This window comes from Erpetoichthys calabaricus, chromosome 6 (assembly GCF_900747795.2).
Source record: "Erpetoichthys calabaricus chromosome 6, fErpCal1.3, whole genome shotgun sequence".
In the NCBI taxonomy this organism is placed as follows: Eukaryota; Metazoa; Chordata; class Cladistia; order Polypteriformes; family Polypteridae; genus Erpetoichthys; species Erpetoichthys calabaricus.
The window spans coordinates 213,624,760-213,641,107 of NC_041399.2; the positions used below are offsets into that span (position 1 = coordinate 213,624,760).

General features: G+C 44.5%; 1 protein-coding gene across 1 annotated transcript in view; it reads left to right on the plus strand.

Moving 5' to 3' along the window:
- Positions 1 to 16,348, plus strand: part of si:ch73-173p19.2 (V-type proton ATPase 116 kDa subunit a 1) — a 154,351-nt gene that overhangs the window by 59,904 nt on the left and 78,099 nt on the right. Inside the window, 1 exon segment of the mRNA XM_051928808.1 lies at positions 14,729 to 14,849. Coding sequence (XP_051784768.1) covers positions 14,729 to 14,849 — 121 coding nt within the window.

Below are 16,348 nucleotides of genomic sequence, written 5' to 3' on the forward strand. Positions count from 1 at the left end.
AACTAGAGAGTGTGATGTGAAAGTCACTATATGATAGATAATGTGTAAAAACCACACTGAATACATTCAAGTGTAAACTGTAGGTTGTAAAGTAAACCCAACATTAAAATAATTTTTCAATAACCTATTTAAACTTACCATATTAGTTTGACAGAAAAAAAACAATTTCTTATCAGAGGATGTTGTAATGTCCAGTGGCCGCAGATATTAAAATCCCTACCAACAGCGCCCCCTGGAGCCCCACCGTATAATCAGTCTTCTCCAGGTTGTCCACAGATGGACCTCAGGAAGTCTTTTAGAACATGAAGACAAATGGGAGGCAGAAATCAGCATTCATAGCACCCACCACTTTGCCACTTGCTCAGTGTGTTCTGCCAGTTTCTTTGAGATGCGGCCATCTGTAAGAATATTTTAGAAACATAAGACAAAACCTAGAGCTCAGAATCTTTTTTTTTTTTTCTGACACTGCACACCCAGCCAGGTGTAAAAGTTCGCTTCACACCATTAGCTTCCCACCTGAAGTGTGGGCACTTGGCAAATGGAAAGCACTACCTGGCAGCCATTCTGAGTGACCATGTCCTGTAATTACCACTTGAAACATCACTGAGGAGCCATGAAATGTCAGCTTAAAGCTCTTAACGCTTGATGCAAAAATCAGAGCGGTGGGCTCTCTTTGCTATGAAAGAGTATTTTAAACCTCAATGTTCGCTTAGTCTGGCAGAAGAGCCTCATTAGGGGGCACAAAGTGGATCCCAATAATAGAATACATAATAGGATGAGACCTGTGGAGGTGACTGTGGAGCAGTGAAAACTAATAAAAATAATCATAATAGTAAAGCATCTTTCAAAACTCTGCAGCTTTATCACTGACACTCACTGTAGCTGTTATATTCTCATCTAATTGGAGAGAGTCACGACGCCCCCTGTTGATAACTCTTAAAATCCCAAAGGGAAACACAGATGAGTAAACACAAACATGTCTGTCTGCCCTACGTGGGTCTGAATGTATAAAACACAATGTGACCATCCAGGCTGCCACCTCAGAGTCCAGGGTTCAAACATCAGCTTGGTCCGCGACTGCGTGGCTTCTGACACAAATCACTGAGTGCTCTGCATACCTCCCACATTTCAACAAACGTCAAAATTAGGATGATCAGTCACTCTAAACTGCTGTTGGTGGGCTGGCACCCCCATTCCTGCCTTCCACCTTACGCGTCTGGAAGAAATTCTAACCCATGGAAGCCTGGGAGAAGTTCAAGAAATTATTGGATGTCTAGAGATCTGGAAGGACCCTGAGGTTATTAGACCACCTGAGTTAAAAAAAAAAAAAAAAAAAAAGTTAGAAGACGTATGCCATTGTTTACATCAACAGGAGCCAATGAGAAAAGAGGAGTGGGGTCATCAACAGGGACCCTCAGGGGTCTGTCCTTGGACCGTTACACTATCTATCTATCTATCTATCTATCTATCTATCTATCTATCTATCTATCTATCTATCTATCTATCTATCTATCTATCTATCTTATTTTTTATATAGTGCCTTTCACTTCCACCTATCATATAGTGATTTTCAAACATATTATATAGTGCCTGTCATTACTTGTTCTCCATGCCTGCCACTAGGGGCGCTGTTGCATTATCTAACATCATTGCTTTTTCAGATCCCTTGTATTTCACACCTTCTCGTAATTCTGCTCCTTGTTGTTTCTGACTGTGAAATGTGTTTTATATAAAACTAGCTGTGCATGGTCTTCAGGACAAAAAAACACCCGAAGACCCCCCAGCAGTTTTACTATATGGGTGAACTTGGTGAGGCGTCAGCTGACTCTTAAGAATGACCCAGGGCCGAGGATGTGGACCCGCCTGTGCTTGCTGCCCCACTGGCTTTTCTAAGAAGACCCTGGCGATGCCATATCTTAGCCGTATCGCTGGCAGATGAGTCCTAGTAATCTTTCTCTCCAGCTAGACGATGTTTTTAGTGACAACTTGCCGTGTCCTTCACTGCTGAGGTGTTTCACTTGCATGTTGCTGAGCCGCTGCGTTTGCTCTGTTTCAATGTTGTGTCTCCTCACCATTGTTGTGTGGTGGTGTTTGCTGCACAGGGGTCTTTCGTAGTGAGAAGTGAGGTGTATGTCAGCGCCACCTAGTGGCTGTGGCTGAGCATGAGCAGAGCATGAGCAGAGCGGACTGCTTCATACACACACACACACACACGGGTCTTTCATTTATATTTGTCTGATAAGTTTCAGGGATAGCCTTGTGAGGACTTATTGGTGCCTGCCATAAACTTAAACCTCCGAACGCCTCTATTTGAAAAACAACCATGTTTTATATAAATTAAAAGAAGTGCCAGGCACACCTTAAATTTTGCTGCAGCTGGCACTCCTCCAAGAATATGTAGCCATTGAGTGAGACCCCTGCCAGGGCGACAGTGAAGGTGATGGATTTCAGAGGAATGCCAACCGCATGCTGTCGCTGAGCTATAAGTGCGCTTGTGTGAATCATACGGCTGTGTTTTGGGTGATGTTGCTCGCTGTTTATCTATTGATTTAATTACACTTTAATTTCCACGTGCTAACTTTTAATAGCCGCTTTCTAATTTCTAATCGTGAAGGAACAAAGACTGGGCAGTTCCATTTATGTAAGCAAAGAGCAGCTTTCATTACCGCTTTGGGGAGATAGCCAATTGATTATATAGAAGAGAAAGAATTCAGAAAGCAGAGACGCTGAAGCCGCACTCGTTACTCTGAACTGACATGGACGACGGATTGTGAGCAGTGAAGAGCACAAGGGGGGGGTCTGGGCAACCAAACAGGGCCTCCTTTTAGCCACTTACCAATCTGGGGTCCTCTTATGAAGTGTGGACCCCTGTAGGCTTCACATACATCTGCCATACATACCTAAGTGTGTCTAAATAATAGAAATGCAATCGTGTGGAAAAGTAAGTGCACCCTGTGGGGGTGGCATGGGCAACCAAACAGGGTCTCTTTTGGGCCACTTGCCAATCTGGGTTCCTCTTTTGAAGTGCGGACCCCTCTAGGCTTCACAAACTTGTGCCATAAGTGTGTCTAAATAATAGAAATGCAGTTGTGTGCAAAAGTAAGTGCACCCTGTAAAATGTTTTTGTTTGTTTTTTTCTTTTTTAACATACAGTGCCCTCCATAATGCTTGGAACAAAGACCCCTTTATTTCTTGATTTCCCCCCTCTGCTCCCCAGTTTTAATTCAGACGTGATTCAAGGGCACATTTTAGATTTTCGTTTAAAGTGATTTCCATACATTTCAATCACAGAAACAGTTTTTCTACTCAAAATAGCAATTGGAACAATCGAGTGCCCGTGGGCTGAAATTAATGGGGACTCCTGCCAACTCAATGAAACGATCGAGGGTCCACGTGTCATAAACAAGTTGGATCTCTGTCCCCTTGAGGAAACACTTGATAATCCCTGGGCTGGAAAAAAGAGGAGACCCCCGTCCCCCTCGAGGGTCTGTGCACCGGGTTGTCCATACGAGGCATGACTTACATTATGATCAATTCTTTGTTAAGGAGCTAAAGACTACTGGTCTTTAAGGGGGGGCCTGTAAGGGGGTCTTAATCCAGGCGTGGTTACCGTACCAGGTGACGCCAACCCTAGTGACGCCGTTGCTTTCCCCTTAGCCTGTCATTCTATCCTTTCACGTGTCACCTGAATGGCCTCTTGATATTCCTCATTGTGACCTCAGTCCGCTGCTGAGCCATTAGTTAATTCCCATTTATGTTTGTTGTTCGGCTCCCTTTTGTATTTCTCTATTTTTGCCATTGAATTTTATTGTTCTATTGGCATTTAGACCATTCATTTTTTCATTTATTTATTTAGTTTGTCTTTTAGCTCCTATTTTTTTTTGTTTCTTCTAGTTGATTTCGTTTCATAATGTTAGGTGTACCGTTTGTCGTGCCGATATTTGTTTTGAATATTTTGCTTTGTTTTTGCCGTATTTGTTTTGTTTTATTGTCATTACTTTCAGACTCTTGTATTGTTTTCCGGAATGCCTTTCAAAGAGTTTTGCTTTGCTTGATATCCTTTATTTAATTATGGAGACACCTGTAAGCTGTTTGTGCCAAAGACAGTGAGAGTACTGGAGAGCGACAGGTAGTGTAGACATCTTTAGTACAGTCCTGTGAAAAGATAAGTGCCCTCCATTGAAACTGTTCTCTTTATTTTTTGTGATTTTGCCGGTTCAAAACCCATAAACACCAGAAGTGACTCCACTCTGTTGGGCCCTCGAGACCCCTTAACCTGCAATCACTCTGTCCTGTGTTAATCCGCATCCAGCCCTGCAAGTAGGGCCTCCAACTTACAAGGAAAACTTGGCGGGTGGTGGCAGGATTGGCACTCCTTAAAAAAAACCTGCCACCCACTGCACTCGGGTCCCAATCCACGTGGCTCATGGTGGTGGTGGGTGTGGCCACACGCTGTAATCAGGGCATCCTCCCAACCTGATATCGTGATGGTGCGGGTCGGCTCCACGCTGACCACATCCCACTGGGGGTCTCTTGTAACTGCCGGTAACGTTTCTTCTGAGAGTTGAGCCGAGCGGATGAGGACACCACACAAAGCAAGGGGAAAGTGACACGGTGCTCAGAGCTTTAGTTAAAAAACAAACAATTCCAAAGAGTGTTTTGCAAAATGTTCAGTAAATAAATAAATCTTCTTCTTCTTTCGGAGCTCCCGTTAAGGGGCCGCCACAGCAGATCATCTTGTTTCATATCTTCCTATCCTCGTCATCTTGCTTTGTCACACCCCTCACCTGTGTGTCCCCTCTCACCACATCCATAAACCTCCTCTTAGGCCTTCCTTTGTCCTGCATACCTTTTTCTTCTTCTTCTTCTTCTTTCGGAGCTCCTGTTAAGGGGTCGCCACAGCAGATCATCTGGACCCAAAGAGCCTGTGAGGTGATGAGAGAAACTTCTAGAAGGACAACCATCACTGGGACATTTTCCAGTCTTCTTCTTCATCCCTTGGCTACTCCCGTTAGGGGTCACCACAGCAGATCATCTTCTTCCATATCTTTCTGTCCTCGTCATCTTGCTCTGTCACACCCATCACCTGCACGTCCTCTCTCACAACATCCATAAACCTCCTCTTAGGCCTTCCTCTTCTCCTCTTCCCTGGCAGCTCTATCCTTAGCACCCTTCTCTCATTATACCCAGCGTCTCTCCTCTGCACATGTCCAAACCAACTCAATCTTGTGTTCTTCTAATTGTTCCATCCACACTGCACTCTGTGGGTTATCTTTACACCCAGATCTCCATCTTGGCCTACCGCTGATTCACTCTTTTCACTTTTTCTCCCTACAGGCTAACGTCGGAATCCTGATCTTCGTTAAACCTCATGTCATCTGTTTACTTCCTATTTATCTTCAATCCCCTCTCTTCCAAAGTCCTTCTCCATTCTTCCAACTCCCATTCCACTTCTTCCTTTGTGGTGCTACAAAATATCATAAAAAGCCTGCACCTGGGGAATTGGTCTTTTATCCCACGACTTAACACATCCATAACCAGATCAAAGAGGTCAGGACTTCAAGACGATCCCCAGTGGAGACCCCCGTGAGCTGAGATCTTGTCTGTTTCCCCAACACTGCTTTTGTCCTGAGTCCTGACACCCTCTTCTATCTCCAGGACAATCCTCACACACTTCTTGAATTCTCCTTTCTCTCTCAAGCACCTTCAGACTTTTCTTGATGTTTCCTTCCATCATTACCCCTTCTCCAAATCAATAAATGCCATATGCACATTTTTCAGTTTTTCTCAGTGCTTCTCCCTGAGTCATTTCAATGCAAAGACTACATCAGATGTTCTTCTCCCTGGTATGAAACCAAGCTGTTCCTCTCCTATGGTGGTCTCTTCCCTAAGACTTCTTTCTATAACCCAAATTTTCATTGTGTTTGACATCAGCTTTATCTCTCTCTCTGTAGTTTCCACAGTCCTGACTATCTACCTTCTCCTTATAAATGGGTACAATCATATTGTTCCTCCACTCCTCATTTTCTGTTTTTCATCCTACAGCACGTCATCCCTTAATATCTTCTATACAACCACTGGTAAGCTCTACAGAGCTTCACAGCATTACAAAGCATTTTTGTGAAGAATCTTCTTCTTCTTCTTTCACACACAATTACCCATAAGCCATCGGGAATGTGTTGTATTATGTCAGCTTCTATTGTGTAATTTTCAAATTGCCTTCACCTTTTGATTTGCCCTCATACAGTCATATGAAAAAGTCTGGGAACCCCTCTTAATTCTTTGGATTTTTGTTTCTCATTGGCTGAACTTCCTTTTAATATCTGACATGCCTTATGGACACAGTAGGATTTCGGCAGTGACATTAAGTTTATTGGATTAACAGAAAATATGCAATATGCATCATAACAAAATTAGACAGGTGCATAAATGTGGGCCCCCCAACAGAGATATGACATCAATGCTTAGTTGAGCCTCTTTTCGTCCTCTAGACGCTGTCCTCCTATAGCCTTTGATGAGTGTCCTGATTCTGGATGGAGGTATTGTTGACCATTCTTCATACAAAATCTCTCCAGTTCAGTTCAATTTGATGGACAGCCTGCTTCAAATCGTCACATAGATTGTCGATGATATTCAAGTCAGGGGACTGTGACGGCCATTCCAGAACATTGTACTTCTCCCTCTGCATGAATGCCTTTGTAGATTTCGAACTGTGTTTTGGGTCATTGTCTTGCTGGAATATCCAACCCCTGCATAACTTCAACTTTGTGACTGATGGTTGAACATTATCCTGAAGAACTTGTTGATATTGGGTTGAATTCATCCGACCCTCGACTTAAACAAGGGCCACAGTCCCTGAACTGGCCACACAGCCCCACAGCATGATGGAACCTCCACCAAATTTGACAGTAGGTAGCAGGTGTTTTTCTTGGAATGCGGTGTTCTTCTTCCGCCATGCAAAGCGCTTTTTGTTCTGACCAAATAACTCAATTTGTGTCTCATCAGTCCAAAGCACTTTGTTCCAAATGAATCTGGCTTGTCTAAATGAGCATTGGCATACAACAAGCGACTCTGTTTGTGGTGTGAGTGCAGAAAGGGCTTCTTTCTCTTCACCCTGCCATACAGATGTTCTGAATTGTAGAACGATGTACAGATACACCATCTGCAGCCAGATGTTCTTGCAGGTCTTTGGAGGTGATCTGTGGGTTGTCTGTCACCATTCTCACAATCCTGTCCATATGCCGCTCCTGTATTTTTCTTGGCCTGCCAGACCTGCTGGGTTTAACAGCAACTGTGCCTGTGGCCTTCCATGTCCTGATTCCATTCCTCACAGTTGAAACTCTCTGAGATGGCTTTTTGTAGCCTTCCCATCTTGCCTGAAGAAGGGGCCTGAGTTGCCTCGAAAGCTTGCATATTGTAATCTTTTTAGTTAGCCAATAAAAGGTGTCATTTTGCTTGGCTTTTCTCTACATTCATAATGGCTAACACGGTACAACACCCTAGTACTGTAGTCTTCCCCTAAACCAGGAGACTGAACAATCTTTGTTTTCAGATCTTTGGAGAGTTGCTTTGAGGATCCCATGCTGTCACTCTTCAAAGGAGATTCAAAGGGAAGGAAGCACAACTTGTAATTGACCACCTTAAATCCCTTTATATCTCATGATTGGACACCCCTGTCTATGAAGTTCAAGGCTTAACGAGCTCATCACACCAAGTAATCAGCGTTGAGCAGTGACAGGCATTCAAATCAGCACAATGACAAGGGACCCACATTTGTGCACAGCCAGTTTTTCACATTTGATTTCATTTCATACAACTAGATACTGCGTCACTAAAAATCTTTGTTCGGAAAACACAGCAGTACTCCTAGGAAATGAAAGACAGACCACTGATATCTTTTATTGTTGAAAGTCGAGTCAATTATTATGCAGGCTGAGAGGGGTTCCCAAACTTTTTCATATGACTGTATAAGGCTGCAGTGTCCCTACAGTCGACCTTCCACTTGACAAAGCGTCACTACAATGAAGCGTCTCTTCCGGACTCGCAGTGGAGGTCTGCTGCCAGACCCGTCTCGCTTTCAGGGCCGCCGAGAAAAAATCCGGGCCCCGGTGCAAAGAAGGTGTGTGGGCCCTTATACAAAATTCTACACACGTGTATGTGTGTATATTACTATTTATTTCTAACAATCATAGATTACATTGATACATTCAGATAAGTATGTATAGGTCTTCTATTGCTTCGTGTTCACTCAACATTTCGCAATCTTGTACACGAAAGTTCTTGCGCCGTTTGTTTGTCTTAGTTTGTAAGGACGTCTCCTTCTCGAGATAACGACACGTTTCGGGTTTCGTGATGTTTCTTTGTATTATGCTCCTTTGGAACTTGTTTAGTTTCTCAACTGTTCATAATGGATCACTTAGTCCACTTTCCCGAATTCGCAGTGTCTCAGAACGTGGCGACTACGTGACGTACTTGTTTGCCGGCTGATGACTTTTTTCTCACTGCGCCCGGAACCCCCTCCTCCTCGTCACTTCCCACCGAGCGGGGAATACCCTTGTTGACCACTTGACTTCTCTCCCAGGGCGGCCTTCATGAATATCTCTTACGTTGTGAACTGTTGATGGCTGCTAAGTACCCTGTGACCCACGTGCTTTTTTAATTTTGAAACTAAACAGACTTGCAAAATTAAAAACAAATACAATAAAAATTAAATGAATTAAATAAAGAAATGTTCAGATTATAATACAAATTAGGGGACGAGTTCAGCTTCATGGGCCCCCCGAGCGATGTACCGGCTGCACCCCCCCTCTCCTCGGGCCTGCTCGCCTTACTTGTCTTCCATGTGACTCTGTTAACCTCGTTATCCCAGCCACGTCCAGCTCTTTCGACACCTCTGGTTGGACGTCATCGATTCCACCATGAAGTCCCCTGCAGCCCCCTGCGCTCCCCTCACTCCTCAAACGTCCAATCAGGGCCACAGCAGGGTCTGCTGGGAGTTGAAGTTCTTCATTCACGTCGCCCTGCTATACAAGTCTTGTTAACCCAGCCACGTCCAGCCCTTTCAACACCTCCGCTTGGATGTCATTGCTGCCACCGTGGAGTCCCTCAGACCACCAGGGTGACTTCAGCAACGTGCTTCTGGCAATCCGTAGAGTGAGCGATGCGCTGCTGCTGAATGCACCTCGAGTGCTCAGATGTGGGATTTGTGGTCTTCAAAAGATGCCTTTACCGCCGTCTGCCGAGTGCTGATTAAATCCGTTCGTGGTGTTATTATCTAAGTAACACGAAGTAGATTTGCCTCAGAAAATGGCGTTGCAGTCTTAAAGCCACTCATAAAAATAATGGGACAAACACCGATGAGCGCCAGCTGGGAGTAAAAAGTTGCTTTTCAATCACAGTCAGCATCTTTATTGCATTTCGTACAAATCTCTAAAGGAAACGCAAAAAGAGAGAAGTCTTTAAGCGGCCTGCCGCTGTCAAGGAGTCCCCGGGAAATCTCCTCTTATCTGAGACACACATCACAAGAGGCGAGACGAACGCGTTTGTTAGCACCGAGTGAGACATTCTGGCAGCCATGGCGTCGGGACGGCTGATGGAGTCTGACAAGGATAGCTGCAGTGACAGGGACACGCCACAGTTAAAGACGATCGGTGTTACGCTTCCCATCACCATGCGCATCCCCTGTAAGTAAGTGACATTTAAAGCAAGTGCTATGAGTGCCACACGTGTGCTCTGCAGTGACAGGCACCTGGGACATGCGCGTGCAAAGGGCAGCCGTCACAATCGTGGCACTTGCCGCACAGCAGTTGGGATTTGGATTTTTTTTTTCTTCTGGAATAAAGAGGTGTACAGAGGAACACTATGGCTGTACAACTCCATCCAGTAGGAGGCTCGTTCAGTCCAGGCCAATATTTGCAGCCAGAGCCAGTCCTGGATATGCTACCAGTGCCAGTCTGCCACACAAACATCAGAGCCATTTTGCAGGCGCCAGCCAACTTAATGAGGGCACCTCTGGAAAAAATTCCACAGAGAGAGAGAGAGACGACCACCAGACAGCGATGAGAGTGCACACAACAGGGCCACCTTGTGACCACAACTCCTTACACCCTTTATAATTATAAAGTAGGACCACTCTGTGGAACCGTAGAGGAAAGCAGCAGGGGCTTAGCAAAGCTTCACTCTGGCCGCGGGATAAAACCCAAAAGGTACTATATAATACATCGATAAACTGATCCCAAACACACTATATAAAAAAAACATAGGTGCAAAAGACACAATATCATAGATAGATAGATAGATAGATGGGAAAGGCACTATATAATAGTTCACAAAGAGTATCGAAATGTAAAATGAATCATTTAAAAATAAATAAGCACAAGACTACCAACCATCTGGAGATCTTCAATATGGTGGTGGACTGTCTTGATGACTTCCATCCTTGAAATCATTGAGTCTGGACACGGATAGACCGTCACGTGAAACCTACAAGTAAAAGAGAAAAACAACAAATAGAGGAGCAGATGAGAAACAACCAGTTAGTTGTGCAGTAAGAAGGAACAACTAGAAATGGAGCACCATCGAGCCACCAGCAAGACCTGAACTGGGGAGATCAGATCAGAAATCAAATAAAACCTTCAACAAGACTCACCCTTCACATATTTTTCCTATTTTTCCTTTAAATTGTTCTCCTTGAAGAAAAATAATGAAAACCTCCTTCAGAATCTCTACCTGAAAATCAAAAGAACTGCGTTATAACAGAAAAGTAGTTATAGTACTTAAAATAATGGAAAATAAACAGATTAATGAAAAGGCGCTATATGACAAATATTGAATAGATAGATAGCGAGCGTAGTTGGCAGGATAGATAGATAGATAGATAGATAGATAGATAGATATGAAAGGTAGTATATAATGGATAGACAGAGTGAAAGGCACTATATAATAGATAGAAAGCAGTGGCGAGCCATCAGGGCCTTCAAGGCCTTCTCTGCTGGCCTAAAAAATATCTGTATCACAAACTGATGTTAATTATATTTTGTCCATGAATACTTATTAAATAATTCCAAATAGTCTGTCCGCTTCCTTTCATAGCTTTTCCGATGGCTGTGCTGCCTCCAGACATGTATTTTCATATTAAAGCATTTAACCAATCACATTTCAGCCATCATTTGTTGCCAGGCAGGGTCAAAGTCAAAGAAGTCTGCCAGGAGGCCTTCACAATCCGTTCTGCAGGCCCTCTAACACAAAATAGATGTCGATTAAACCGTTGCTTCAACCAATCAGATTTTGAGTTGGTTTCACTAGGGCCCTCTAGCAGGCGTATGGCAATGTCACCGTATTCAGACCTGTTGATTGGATAGGATGGTGTAATATAAAAATCTGAATGAGAGCATCATGGGGCAGCTGTACACATTGGTATGTTTGGCAGTGAGCATTCCCGTGTCCACTGCTTCTGTCGAGCGGACATTTTCAGCCCTAAAGCGAATTAAAACTTATGCCAGAAATACAACAGGGCAGGTTTGACTTTCAGCATTAGCTTCGATGGCGATAGAAAGGGACTTCATGATGGAACTGAAGCGCATGGATAATCTGTACGACAGAGTAATTGAACTGTTTTTGAGGAAAGTGAGGAGGATGGATTTCCATCCATCCATTCTCTTCCACTTATCCGAGGTCGGGTCGCGGGGGCAGCAGCTTGAGCAGAAATGCCCAGACTTCCCTCTCCCCGGCCACTTCTTCTAGTTCATCCCGGAGAATCCCAAGGCATTCCCAGGCCAGCCGGGAGACATAGTCCCTCCAGCGTGTCCTGGGTCTTCCCCGGGGCCTCCTCCCGGTTAGACGTGCCCAGAACACCTCACCAGGGAGGCGTCCAGGAGACATCCTGATCAGATGCCCGAGCCACCTCATCTGACTCCTCTCGATGCGGAGGAGCAGCGGCTCTACCCTGAGCTTCTCACCCTATCTTTAAGGCCGGGCACAGCCCGAAGAGGCAATGTGGGTCCCCCTTCCCATGGGCTCACCACCTATGAGAGGGGCCAAGGAGGTCGGGTGCAGTGTGAGTTGGGTGGTGGCCGAAGGCGGGGGACCTTGGCGGTCCAATCCTCGGCTACAGAAGCTGGCTCTTGGGACGTGGAAAAAAGGATGGATTTTGTTTACAAATAATCCGAATTTTTGGTGAGTAAAATGTTGCGATTTTCCTAAATAATATTGCAAGTTTATGAGTTATTATTGATGTTTTTTATGTGTGTCGCGGGCTGTAGCTGCAGTAGAAAGGAACTTGTTCACCCCTGGTTTGTCTATTCAATAAAGGCATTTATTGTGGCGATAGGAGTTATCTATCTGCGATGCAACGGCTCTTTATACTGTATTTCTGCATATTAAGATGGTTTTTATAACCATAAATTAGTTTTTGAGGGGCGGGTTGATTCAGACGGAGCACTACTGAAGGCCTAGGTGTGAAATGCACGGTCTGCCACTATCTATAATAGATAGATAGATATTATTTATAATTTTATATTATTATTTTCTCATACTCAAGGAATTTGCATTGATAGTTCATGTCAAACTGATGGATTTAAATCCAAGTCCCAGGACTCTACAAATTCTCAGCAGTATATTTTTACGTATGTTGCCCCTAATGAAATACTCTCCCTGTGCCAATGTGTGCTTTACAAACGGTTGGCAAACAGATGGGCACAGGTAATCAGAAGGCTGTAGAGCCCAGTAGCGCCTCCTAGCACGCCGTGGTGGGATGAGCTGGTGCCTGAATGTGCCGAGGTCAGGACGCACAGCATTAGCCTTTCCGGCTTCTTTTCTTCGTGTGTCTCCAGTCACCTGGAAATCAAAAGAAGTGCGTTATAACAGAAAAGTAGTTACAGTACTTAAAATAATGGAAAATAAACAGATTAATGAAAAGGCGCTATATGACAAATATTGAATAGATAGATAGATAGATATGAAAGGTAGTATTTAATTGAGTGAAAGGCACTATAAAATAGATAGATAGATAGATAGATAGATGGGAAAGGCACTATATAACAGATAAATAGATAGATAGATGGGATAGGCACTAAGGCACTGTATAATAGATAGATAGATGCGAAAGGCACTATATAACAGATAGATAGATATGAAAGGCACTATATAATAGATAAATAGAAATGAAAGGCACTATATGATAGATAGATAGTAAAGGCGCTATTTAATAGACAGTAAAGTCTCTATGTAATTCATACTGTAGATAGGTAATGACCCCACATTAGATCGCTTGGTGCGCTCAGTTGACAGTACGCTCACAGTCTAATACAGCGCATGACATAAATATTTTATATTATAAAGTGGAGGTGATGGACTTGGTGCTGATGGGGGTTGGTGAGGATCTTGGGTGAATGAGAATTTAGCACTGGGATGGTGAAGGTCTTGGGGGCGACTGGGTCCTTTAATGATGCTAAGTGAGAGTGAGATGAGGGTCTTTAGAGTGGGGGACATGGCACTAAGGGGGGACGGCAGTGTCTTTTATGGTGACTGTGATGATCCCAAGCTGTTTTCGACAAACGCCATTCTTTCCTTTTTCAATAACACACTTTCAGTGTAATTGTACACTGCACCCCGTCGTCATGGCGATGTGCAGGCGAAATCGATTGTTTCGACAATAAAACGTATTTTATGGATTCTTTCAAGTGGGGTTGAAGTCGTCAATTATGTGTGATTAAACAGAGAGTCAGCGCTGTTACTCGGCCCCGTCTTCAGGTCAATAATGTCAAAGGCTGACCTCGTGTCCAGTCGAGGCCGCGCCGTGTTTTCACGCTGATGACTAACGTCTGTCTGCTCCATTTCCTTAAATGTATTTAGCACAAAAGAAAAAGGCAGCAAGGCCAGTCGTTACAATTTGTGGGGTGGTAGAACGCCTGAGAGGTTGGCGCTGATGCATTCCACTTCAAAGTCAGCGTGGGGTCTGCATGTTCTCCCCGAGTCTGGATGGGCTTCCTCCGGGTGCTCCGGTTTCCATAGAAGTGCAGGTTTATGTGAAGGGGCAACACTAAAGTGGTATGTGTGTGTGTGTGTGTGTGTGTGTTCGCCCTATCCAGGGTTTGTTCCTGCTTTGCGCCCCATTCTAGCTGGGAAAGGCTTCAGCAGAACCCCCCGCCACAGCCTCTGGTCTGGATTAAGTGGGTTAGAAAATGGAATAATTATCCTCTGTAGTTTATAGTGATGGCCAATAAAAAAGTCCCATCTCATGAAGCTCATAAAGTTTACGCTTCAACGGAAGTGGATAGCGGCCAACACTGGAAACTGCGAACAACCTCAACGTCCACAAAAGGGTCCTGCATTACTTGTGTTGCATACTCCGCTCTGAGACATCGAAACATTGTGGATTGTGTGACACAAGTGACTTGGCGATTCTTTGAAATCGTTTGCCATTGGCCACCGTCCACTTCCCTTGCCCTATAAAGTATATATGCTCCGTTTTCCATGAAAATATGGGATCATTTTTTTCTTCGGCCACCCCTTCAAAGTACCTGAGTTAAGCAACATTTAAACTAACAGCTGCTCAGTTCTGGGTGGTGTGTTCATGTAATGCCCAGATGCCACCGCAGGAAGCAAAGGCCAAGTTGTATGTGTGTGTATGTGTGACAAGATCGCCATCTAAGACCCCTATTGACCTGCCGGACCGTCTGACTTTCTCATCTCACTCACTCACTCCATCTTCTTTATCCTCTCTCTGCAGGTTCGTGGCTGGCGTCATCAAGCAAGAGCGATTCCCCGCTTTTGAAAGGGTCCTCTGGAGGGTCTGCCGGGGGAATTTCTTCCTGCGCCATTCGGAGATTCAGGCCCGTTTCGAAGACCCCGTTGCCACGGTAAGATAGCCTCTCCTGTCTTCAGATATGCTTTTGATTTATGTACTGTGGCTCATCTCCGGCGGTCGTCTAATGCTCTCTCCTGACAAAATGTAAAAAAAAATGAACCCCAATGGCTGTCACCGATAACAGCCCGAGGAATTATGAATATCATAAAAAGGCCATTAAAGAAATTCACAACAGTCACGAGCAGATTTTTTTGCACTGTGGCCGACATGGCGTCTCACTGTAAAATAAGATTTAATCAAATAAAGCTGGGCTGCTTGAATATTAACGGCCCACTCTCCTGCCTGGATTTTATTAACAAGTGGAAAAGGAGAGCACTTAGCGTACCACCGTGAGCGGGGGTTCTCGAAGAAAAGCGAAACGGCTGTAGGTGAAGGAGGCAGACATGGGGAATGTTTGTTTGTAGTCTTCTCCAGATCTTTGCCTCTTCACCATCCTGTCCTCAAAGTTCTGCAGGGAGTTCCTTCAACCTCATGGCTTGGTATTTTCTCAACTTTGAGACCTCCTAGAGACCACTGTGTGCCTTTTCTGTTCATCTCCTATTCATTGACTTGACCACGGGTGGACTCCAAACATTGCAGGGATGATCAACACAAACAGGTGTGACGGAGCCCAAACTTCAAGTGTCACAGTAAAGAGTCTGAATATTTGTGTCAAAGCCATAAATTCCTAAAACTCAGCGTCCATCCATCTTTTTACCGAGGAGAAGCTTCTCCATCTGACTGCTCATAAAGCCATGAAGTCCAATGCAGTGACCTTCTGGACGTTTCTGCCATCTCCACACAGGTTTCCTGGAGCTGAGCTCAGAGTGACGACACCACTTTTACTAATGTCCTTGTCCCTTGATGGCCTAGTTTGGTCAGGATGGCCTGGCCATATCAGATTTCTGTTTGTTCCAAACTCCCTCCATTTAAGACGTATGGATGCCACTCTGATGTGTGGGACCTTCAGTGCTGCAGGAACTGTTTCTGTGGTCTCTGCCTCGTCACCATCCCGTCTCAGAGCTCTGCAGGCTGCTCCGTCCACCTCCTGGCTTGGTGTTTGCTCAGCTGTGGGACCTTCTGGAGACAGCAGTGTGCTTGACCTAAACACTCCGATCAGTGGAATTGACCACAGGTGGACCTCAAACAAGGCGGAGAAACATCTCAGTAGAATGAGCCGAACTTCAAGGGTCACAGCAGAGGGTCTCAATACTTGTGTCAATGGGGCAGTTCAGTTATTCTATTTTTAAATTCCTAACACTCTGTTTCTGCTTTGTCATTCTGGGGTCTCGAGTGTTGCTTGTTGTTGGAAAAAATTAATTGAAATGATTTTAGCTTGAGGCTGCATCATAACAAAATGTGCAAAAAGTAAAAGGGTCGGCATGCTTTATGTATTCAATATGTATTTATTAGCTGGCCAATTTCGTGATAAATCAAGGACTGCTGGTCTACCGTTTAAATCTAAGTGCAGACGCCTATGTCATCAAATTGACAAGAATTCAA